Here is a 9,867-nt window from a genome sequence, read left to right on the forward strand (position 1 = left end):
TAATACGTACCTAGCGTAATTGCCACCCCCTTCCAATGAGAACGCGTCGCGCACTCTCCCCCTGCCTCAGATGCTTTCTCTTCTCTCTTCACTCGAGCTCGCGCCGCATCTTGCGCTCGTTTTTTCCTTGTGGCCTATGACCGGCCAACATCGTAAGGACCGTCTGGGACGAAGTAGCGCAGTCCGGCCTTGCTGGACCTTGCCTTGAAGGACGCAGTTGGTCGCAGCTAGCTCTCGAGTTCGCCGAATACGAGATCTCTCTTTTTGGCCTGGTCTTGCACTTTTCTCGGTTGCTAGCCAGAGCACATAAGTGGCGACGGGGATACTTGGACGTTCATCGTTGAAGCCTCCACCGCGGGCGGCAAAAAAATGAGGGAGAGGAGAAGAGCACTCGAGCTTCTAGGTTCTAATATTTACGCCCGCCTCGACACACCCATGCCTCTGTTGATCCGGCTGTTATTACAGTTTTTTCCATTCCGAAACCGTGGCGTTTTTGAGAAGATTCCTCCCCGAAAATGATTCGCTACTGCCTGGATGCTGCGGGTTTTTCGTGGAAGCGTGTTCGGGGAAACTCGTCTCGTTTCCTCGGAAGCCAGATTTCGGGAGTTCATCGAAGCCAACCCCAATATAATCGTCGTGGACTGAGCCCGAATCGAGTGTTGGGCCAAAAAACTCACTCGTTCGTCATGGCTGCCGAAAGGCTGAGGATTCCGCCAGGAAGAGGAATCGGCTACTCCAGAGCGAAGAGGAGTTCAAAATTGCACCCACGTCGGTTGGCTCTGAGCGGTGGAATGTTTGCTTTGACTCTTCGTTGAGTTCGAGTTGAGTTGTATCGTTAACTCGATCTTTTGTACGAACTCGCATACCTATGCTGGCGGCAGCGGCGCTTTCCTCTCTCTGTCAGCAACTGTTGGAGCCCAAGGCAATGATCCATTGTTTGGAACTTTCGACTACGCGTGCCTCTTGCAAGTGCATTCTCCGCTGGTCGATGAGCCGAGCAGACCGCGCCGGCTGAAGAGTCGGCTTCCGCCGTAAGAATGGGGCGGACAGAGCTCAACGATGAAGGAATCCCTCCTCATTCCATTATGAGGGTAAGGATGAGCTCCCTGGATCCGAGGCAAAAAATTGTTGCGATACGAAATTCCGAGCCCGTGAGTGTACACCCATAGATAGATCCCTGCATGTCGCCAGGTATTCTTGAGGTCTCCGGCGGGTCGGAGCAACCAGTGGAGCGGAGCGCCATCCAATCGACCGGTCGTTTTTATTCTCACCGAATGAGTCGTGATAAGTGATCGTCTAGATCTCGGAGTGATTGAGCATATCTCTGAAGGCTGGATTGATTACGACTACTTCTGTGAGCTTCCATCAGGAGGGAAAAAGTTTTCGCACTGTTGCTGCCGCTAGGAATGTATGCAGCTCGGAAGTGTTTCCGTTGTTGCAATTTTTCCTTGGCCGTCTTCCTTCCTCGCCGTCCCCATCTCCGTTTCCTGCTTCCCTCGCGCTTGTATCGGCTTGACGAAGCACCTCGATCATCCATTACGGACGAGGTTGCCCGGCTGGCTGGCTGACTTGCGTCGTTCGCTCCGTTGTCCCGGTTCGGTCGTTGCTACGCTGGCTGTTCCATTCTTCTCATGACCCCGACTCGTTGTTCTTCATCGTTACGGCAGACTCCGATCTGCAGCGGGGCGGCAAGCGTACTGAAGGCGTGACGAAACTCCTTCGTGGACTGATGACGGTCTCGTTTACGGTGGCGGCGCGGCGTACTCAAACGGATAGGACGACATCCTCCGACAGATTCTCGGCTGCGTACGGGAAACAGCCGTCGCGAGAAATCAACCGAGAGGAACAAGACGTGGCCCCGGATTCCGGCGCGGCAACAATGAGTTTGGGCATTCTATTCCGGTGGAGGTGACGGTGCACATTTCGGTAGGTCGCGGCTGATAATAATTCGTTATTCGGCCCTCGCTGTCCGTCCCGAACAAAACGATGAGTGAGGAGCTGCCACCGGCCGAGGGGGGAAGCGGAAAGGCCAAGTCAGGGCAGAGGGATCTTTTGGAGCATGAGGGCGACGACAAGCGATGACAGCAGCGACAACTACTTGGAAGGCCCACGCACATACGAACTCGTTTCTGCACCCTTGCTCAGAAGTTTCGTTAGGCTAATTTTCGGCGAGTGACGCATCGTTGCATTGCTCGAGCTCGCCAACGGTCAGACGACCGACCGCTGGCGCCTAAATCATGTTCGCGTTGTGGACTTCATCAACGAACGCTTTGACCGCGCCTTCGTTCGTGCCGACCACCCAAGGGTCAGTTGACCCCCCTGGCGACAGAATACGGTTTGGAGACGCGGTGTCTGGTGTAAAAAGGACTATGACGACAACGACGACGACCAGGATGATGACGACGACGTCGTCGACCACTGAAAACTCCGGCGGGCGTAGGTCCATTTGTTTTTCTTCAGTCCACCGCTTGGCCTCTGTTGTGCAACGCCCTGAACGAGTCGCGTGACCCACAAACCTTGCAGGGACCGCCATTGTCGTGGCGGTTGAAGCGGAGGTCCATGCAGCCGCCGCCGCTGCCATCGGCGCTTTTGCTACTCCCGCGGAGGCGGCGGCGGCATGGCAGAGGCAACTTCGCAGTGGCGTCCTGGCAGCGGCCGTCATCGTGATCCTCAGGTCGAGGGTGGGGCGCCGCCGTTGTGCTCCGTAATGAATCAATGGAAGATGCTGATGGCGTGCCAACATTCAGCGCCTCCCTACTCTGTGGTCGTGTCGGTGGGTCGGTCCGTTGGGCGAGCGTCAGGGCGAGCGGGCGGCCACAAACAGACTACCAGGAAATGCTTTTTCCATGAGGCCAATGAACAAACACGTTCGTGCAAGCGACACTCGCAACATATGTCGGCGTCGTCAAACGACTTCTTTTGCCGCATGCATTCGCTGGGGAGCGGACCGCACGGTGCGCTCACCGCGACAGATTGACCTTAGATCCAATAATGAGTTCATGCTTCCGCTTCGACTGCTAATAGATTCGATATGGTTATGGCGTCTGCCGTGTAGCCACGGGAAAACGGCGAAACAAAACGTAGCCGGAGCCCATGGGCAGGACAATGTCACGGCTCCTAACTCCTGGGGTCTCTCCTACGATGGAGCAAATATGATATACGATTTTCTCCGCTCGTGATAGGTCCTCCTCATCGATGCGAAGACCTTCAATCGCTGCTCCGAGCGACGTCGGATTCGGGTGTTTCCAATCTCTTTCCCCACGCGTTCCGAAATCCGAACGCCAGCATTCGCATCTCGATCCCAGGGTTCTTATGTCATCCCCACCATGTGGGCAATTCTAATGAACTATAGGCGACATTTCCAGGTCGGGTAGGACGAATCGATACCGCCGAGGCTCTTACGGTGACTTCTACTGTTGTCAACTAGCTATCATCTGTCATCGAGCAGCTAACGCTAACACACTTGAGGGCTAAAAATACGTCGAGCACGCTACATTACTATTTCTCTTTGACCTTTGGAGCTACAATTAGTTGGAACGTTATAACAAAAACTTCAGTCGGGCACGTCCCACGTGCCCGTGAAATGATCGGAGACAGTAAGCGGGATCAGTTGAAATGATTCGATGCTAATGGATTGAAGACAGCGATTCTGGTGGGTTCGCCTTATATGTTTCTTCCTTTTATTGTATAGATTCCTCAGATTTACTCTGTACAGTGCCCGTTTTTCGTTTATCTATTGCGTTGACGACAAAAGTCTAGTCGATCTATACAATAAAAACGTGAGATCTTCTCATACTAATTTTCAGCGGTAAATTCATTACCCGATCATCCTCAACCGACCAGTGTTGTCGGATGTGATGACACGACGTGTCGAGGTCCTCTATGTACACGACGATATTATCGAAATAGATATAATTATCTTTGTTCTCGTAGTTTCTGAAGAGGGTACCCGCTTTCGATGAACGAACTAAGCTTACTTCGGAATAATGTACAACCACGATAATATTCCTCGACTCCTCTGCGTGGGAATATGAGAGAATGAAATAGGGTCGGGGAACCGAACAATGAACGAAACCGTAATGTAGAACAAATGTAGTGTTCCGTTCTCCCGAAAACATCAGTGTACACACGTACAATAAAATTGAACAGAAAAAATCAAAAACTTCCCTCTCCCCTCTATTCCTCCTCTCGGGGGCGACTAGTCGCAGAGGCGTTCGAACCTCTGAAGAAAACAAATCTAGCTTCTTTGGACACGAATCCCAAAACTATACCAGCAGTGTTCTCACAACGAAACCACTCTTTGCGTGCGCGTAGAAGCACCCAAGATTCCGACGCCGCGCCGGGCTGCTCGCGAGTTTTCACCACGCGACCCGCTAATACAACGGTGTTGACTCGCTTTGTTAGTTCTTGTCTTACGTCGTTACGATATTTACACTGTTTTTGGTTCTCGCGATGAGCGATCCAGACTGGTCCTAGCCCTCTTCTCGTTGGAACCTACCAGACCAGGGGATCGTTCGAAGCAATGGATTGAAGCTCAAGTGGTCTGCACTCTGAACCGAAATCCACAGATAAGACTACCATAGAAATTCCCACGCTTCCATCTCAGTACACGACGGAGCTGTTTGGATTTTCATTAAATTGGCCGCTTTGGCACGCTCACAGCCTCTCTCCATTCGTTGGGCGTCGTTCTTCCATCTGGAGAAAGTAAAGAAGCTACAATATCTCAAGCCCGCGGCTAGAATCGCAGAATCGGCGTCGACGAGGAATCGCGTCTTCACTTCCAGGGAACTCTTCCGTCGGTAGACTCTCCGCTATCTGATCCCGGGAAACTCAACCGAACCCGTTCACGATGTCCGGATCCACGTAGATCGATGACATTGGCAGCGCCGGTTGCATTCTGGGCTATAGATAAATCTTCTTTACCTGGAAGTAGAAGGACGACCTTTCGTTGGTGCCTGAGCTGTTAGCGAACGCTCCGAGGATCAGAAAAACAAATCGGAGAAATAAGGCGCCGCTTCGAGCTCCGTGGAATCTTCACCTTCTGCATAGTGGATTTCGATTCTTGTAGCGAGGACATGTTGCTCAACTGTATGGAACTCGGATGAGAGAGATTATGTGTGGGTTCGCCGCTCTTGTTCAGTACCAAATTCATCGGCCGTGTTCCCACGTTAGGCGGCAGGGCGTAATTGGACTTGTAGGTAGTCGGCGTGCTGTAATCCCCCGCGATATCGGAGGTCATTCTGCTGACGTCAACATATCTGCGATGGAAAACAATTTTCCTCTCATAATGCTGATAAGTCTGTGTTTCGCAAGCATCTTCCTCCTGTCATTATCGGTCTGACGCTGCTCAGCAAGTTCTCTCAAGGTGTACGAACCTCCTGTAGTCGTCGATCGGTCCAGTATCACATTCGATTTCACTCCTGTATCTTTTGGCGAAAATATACCCACTCATAAAACCTACGACTAGAGAGGTCACGATAGAGGTCGTGACGGCAATGGCCAACGTCTCCGGGGTGTATAAGTGCGACGTCGAGAAATAGGTGTCGCTTCTATCATCCTCGAAATTATTCTGTTCGTCCTCTCGGAAGACCTCCTCTCCCACGATTGGGTTGAAATTGGGTTGGGCTGCAAATATCGGAAATGAAAAAACTCCAGTGAGCGAACCTCTGGGCAAAATACGAGGCAGAGGAAGGGACGACGTGCAGCGTGCCCTGACACCTTAGAAGCTCGAGACATCTCAACACAAGGACGGGGATAAGCTTTCATGTCATTCAGGTAAATCGGAAGGAGTACATATGAATATGCAACCTGAAGAAGCAAGCGAGGCGTTTCCATCCTTCTTGCGCGTAGCTACTGCCGCGACGGCAGCGCCACCATCACCTGGTGTTTGCGATTGTAGCTGAACAAAATCCGAGACGTAATTTTCGCCAATCTCCTTCAGAGCTTCCACTGGTGAAAATGTACGTAGATAGCGAATCATGCGGAACAATTCATTTTCTGCACTTGCACCAGAATGATTCGAAACGAGGCAACTGAACGCACACCGAAACTCGCTGACCTTTCACGATACCCTCACAACAGCAACATGTGAACACAGACTTTCCAATTCAATCAAAACTCGATCACATGCATTGGAATCCTGTTAGAGTTCTCAGCGTGGGAACTCGATTCAACTTACCGCTGACCCCGCATTTTTCGTGGAAGCCTTCCTCGATGTTTTGAACCATCGACTTCGGATCTCGGCGCCATTTCTCCGTGCAGCGACGCTCGTTGAGAGACCACGCGCAGTAGGGATCCCGCAATCGAACGCAGTCGACGCATGTTTTCGCCAGATCGCAGTGGAACAAAGGCACGGCCCGGATTTCTGATTGACTCGCGACGATTATTTTGTCTTCGTACGCCGAACGCTGCACAATAATGTTCCTAACAGGAACTGCGGTAGGAACGTCCTTGGTTGCAGCGAAAACTTTCACATCTTCTACCACCGCCGGTCCTTGGTGCTCCGCACGAAGTGAGGCGACGTTGACAACTTTCACCACGTGGCCGTGGTCGGTGCCAATAAACAGCACATCGTACATTTTTCCGTTGACGCCCTCCACTTGGCCGTCGACGGCGACGCATGTGTACCGATAATTGAATCCCGTGTGGACGACTATTGGACGACCGAAGTACGCAGGAACTGCTAGGTCCATGAGTGGATGCTCTTTGATGAACGTAAGAGTAGCCTGTGGAAGGGATTTGCTGTTGTTTACGCATTGGCCCGGCCTCGGCTCAGGTACCCTTGAGTTGATGACGGGCAGCCAGTTGGAGTTTTTGTTCTCCTGCTCTTTGAAAGGCCCGTTGAATACTTCGCTGATGTCTTCGACTCGGAACGCGCAAACAGCCGATCCGAATATCGAGTTGAGCCCGGTGTTGAGAACCGAGTAGATGAGTCGGGCCCTGTCTCCGTTGTAGGAGCCGTCAACGATCGAACTCGTGGATTGGAGTTCGTTGAAGTAGAACGGAATATCGCCGGGGATCGAACAGTTGAGTCGAGCTTTCAGGAAAGAGGTGAATTTTTTGTTCCTGTCAGAGATGCCTTCGTCGTTCGTGCACACGCGTGCAACTCGAGAGTAAATGGCTTTTCCACAATTGAGGTACTCGATCGCTGTTTCGCGGAAGAAAAAATAGACATGCGAACCGATATGCATCGACGAAACGAATTGTGGAGCTGTAAGAAGAACGTGTATCGAAGTGAGTTCGTCTTGATTGTGCCTTCTCGCTATCGAGTCGCACATTCCATTTCGTTCCCATCTCTGTTCCCCCGATAATCCTCTAGTTCACGATGCTTGATTATTTTTAGTATATGGTACTGGTACTGACCATTCAATATTCTCAGATCGTTCTGTTCAGTGCGCAACGGATCTCTGTAGATCATGGGATCCGCTCCGGAGGACTGACCCGCCGTCGCGACGTAAAGATTCCTTTCTGGAAATTGAATATCCGCTTCAGATCGCGTATATCGAACAATGATGAACGACCGAATATAAAGCGGAGGAAACTTCTCGAGCACTTAGATGCCCTTGTTGCCTGAAACTTGAGATGTTTTCTCGCGGATAGTGATGGAACAGCCTCGGAACGAGAATCCGATGTGTTCGAAAACTTGGATGTACCATACAGAAAACTTTTGGTATCTGGAAACCTCTCCATAATCCGTGTTGGTTCGCGGGCTCGCGGATTATTCGTACGGAGAGGTCAGACAAGATCCTTTGAGAGCCAGTCGAGGTTTAGTGGTATGGTCACTGCGCATGCCCGTTTGACATTACCTGTTCGATATCCTAATGGTGCTGTTCCAGGGAGCATGAGGGTTAGATTTTGAGATTTGTTAGTGAAAAACAAGCGCTACGTTTGGTGTCATTCTGATCCTCCTGGAGGAATCCCGGAATCCCGTTCACGCGTTCGTTAGCTTCTAGAAATTCTCAACTTGCGCGACTCTGAATGAGCGATCATCGAACTAACGTTGGAGTATACAACTGTTTCAACCTGGATCAGGGAAAAAACAAGAGAACACATACCGGCGAATGTGAATGTCGTGTTGTGGTTCGGATCGGATGGACAGCGACCTTCGCCGGTTTTTTCCTCGAGGAGACGAAAATCGCCTGCCGAGTCCCATCGATATTCCCTACATTGTGGTTTGAAGGCATTCGTACCGCAAATCAAGGCTGTTTCGTGGGTCTTGAGAGCAATGACTCGGATGTAGTTGTTGCACGCAACGGCGGTTCTCCCTTTTCGAGTGCACTGGCTCATATCGGTTTCCGTGGAGCTCCACAGCAGCTTCGAGCGCTCTCGGAGCGTCGACGTCGAAACGTTGTACACGGCATTCCTTTGGAGCAACACAGAAAACGTGAGCCTTGACCGCTATCTCTAGAATCGTCAGATTCCAATCGCCCACCAATAGAGAGCCTCGAAAGGTTTCTGGAAAGGATTGAGGAAGGACGAGTTATACTCGATTACGTACTTAGCTCCGATCAGAAGATGGTCTCCGCTGTGGTCGAGTATCCGAAAGCTGTCGTCGGGCGAATCGCTCCGGAAGATTTGAATGCGTTCAGAAGCTGGAATGGAGAAACGAACACTATTTAATAATAACTCTCGTACGAAAATACGTCACAGACATCGACGTCATCATGATCTCCGCGGAGGCTACTTGCACGCGTGGAATGTTCGGAGGCCATCTCCCCGAGGGGGTGCTGCTAAAGTGACGCACTCAGGGAAAAAGGCGGCTTCTTTTGTGTCAGCCATGAAGTTGAATGTTTATGTATGGAAGCCCCGTCGAATAGAAGCCTTGTTCTCAGGCAACATTCATTCAGAAGAGCGGCATCGGCGGCAGCAGCGGAAAGAAGCCCTCCTGCTGGTGTACCGCTCGTTCTCCTGACTGACTGGTCGCTCGGATAGACCCGCTCCTTCTCGCACTGCCCGAATACACGCTGCCGGCCTGACCGCTCATACGGGCGAACGGTCGAACGAAGGGATGGACCTGCACCGCTCGCAGGTTTCAGTTTACATAAAACCTTCATCGCAGGCTTCACAACATGAGCACCTCGCGATTTTCCCTCGAGTGTTACTCAACGATGCCTTCGGCTAGCGATGCAACCGACCGGGGTTTCGACACGAATTTTCGTGTCGAAACTCCGCATCCGGAGTCGCCGACGCCTACATACATAACTATGAGACGCCTCGACAGCGAGAGTTTTAGAGTTTCTCATGATTTATGTCCGGAGTCTGCGGGAGATATTTTTAGAAGCTCGACAAGATGCGTTCAGACCACGTCTGCAGCCATCTGTCTGCGGATTGAACATCGGTGCATGGAGAGTGAATGGGTATCCATTCATTCACTAATTCATTCGTTCGTTCGCGGACGATCCTATGTAGTGGTCGTCGACGCGGCGATTAGGAGCCGGACTTAAATTCCAGTGAGTATATCGCTTTGAGTCGATTAAACTTTTTCGCACAACTGCGTTTAGGAGGCAAACCGGCAACCCCCTGCCCCCTCCCTTCTTTCCTAAACCCCCATGCGCACAGCTTTCTGTACTGATTTCGAACGCACGATAGATCGTCGCCCGAGCCGAAGTTTGTGCTCCGCCGTATTATGTTTAAGCTCGGTTAGTTCTCCATGGCGATTGTCTGCCGCGAGGAAAGTCCGAGCGAACGACCGCACCAACGACTACTTGGTTGGCTTTCGCCGAGGCCGCTTGCCCTAGGCTTTCGGTCCCGAAATACCCCTGAACGCGGTCGGACCGGTTGTTTCAGAACATATACTGTGCTGTGTCGTCATTAACAAATTCACGGTTCACTGGACACCCTAGTGAATGAACGTTTCTTTCTCTAGTT

The 9,867-nt window shown here is 51.4% G+C and overlaps 1 protein-coding gene across 1 annotated transcript; it reads right to left on the bottom strand.

Annotated features, from left to right (window-relative positions):
* Positions 1-3,660: 3,660 nt before the first annotated feature.
* Positions 3,661-8,778, bottom strand: LOC100897590 (semaphorin-1A). The gene is made up of 9 exons (XM_029111079.1): positions 8,744-8,778; positions 8,498-8,611; positions 8,055-8,362; positions 7,806-7,826; positions 7,363-7,467; positions 6,165-7,210; positions 5,376-5,557; positions 5,039-5,258; positions 3,661-4,923 (listed from the first exon to the last, which is right to left on the bottom strand). Exons 1-9 carry the CDS (start codon positions 8,776-8,778, stop codon positions 4,903-4,905), a joined length of 2,052 nt encoding a protein of 683 aa, XP_028966912.1. The 3' UTR covers positions 3,661-4,902.
* Between the last annotated feature and the right edge of the window lie 1,089 nt (positions 8,779-9,867).

This window comes from Galendromus occidentalis, unplaced genomic scaffold (genome assembly GCF_000255335.2).
Source record: "Galendromus occidentalis unplaced genomic scaffold, Mocc_1.1 scf7180000077231, whole genome shotgun sequence".
Lineage (NCBI taxonomy): Eukaryota > Metazoa > Arthropoda > Arachnida > Mesostigmata > Phytoseiidae > Galendromus > Galendromus occidentalis.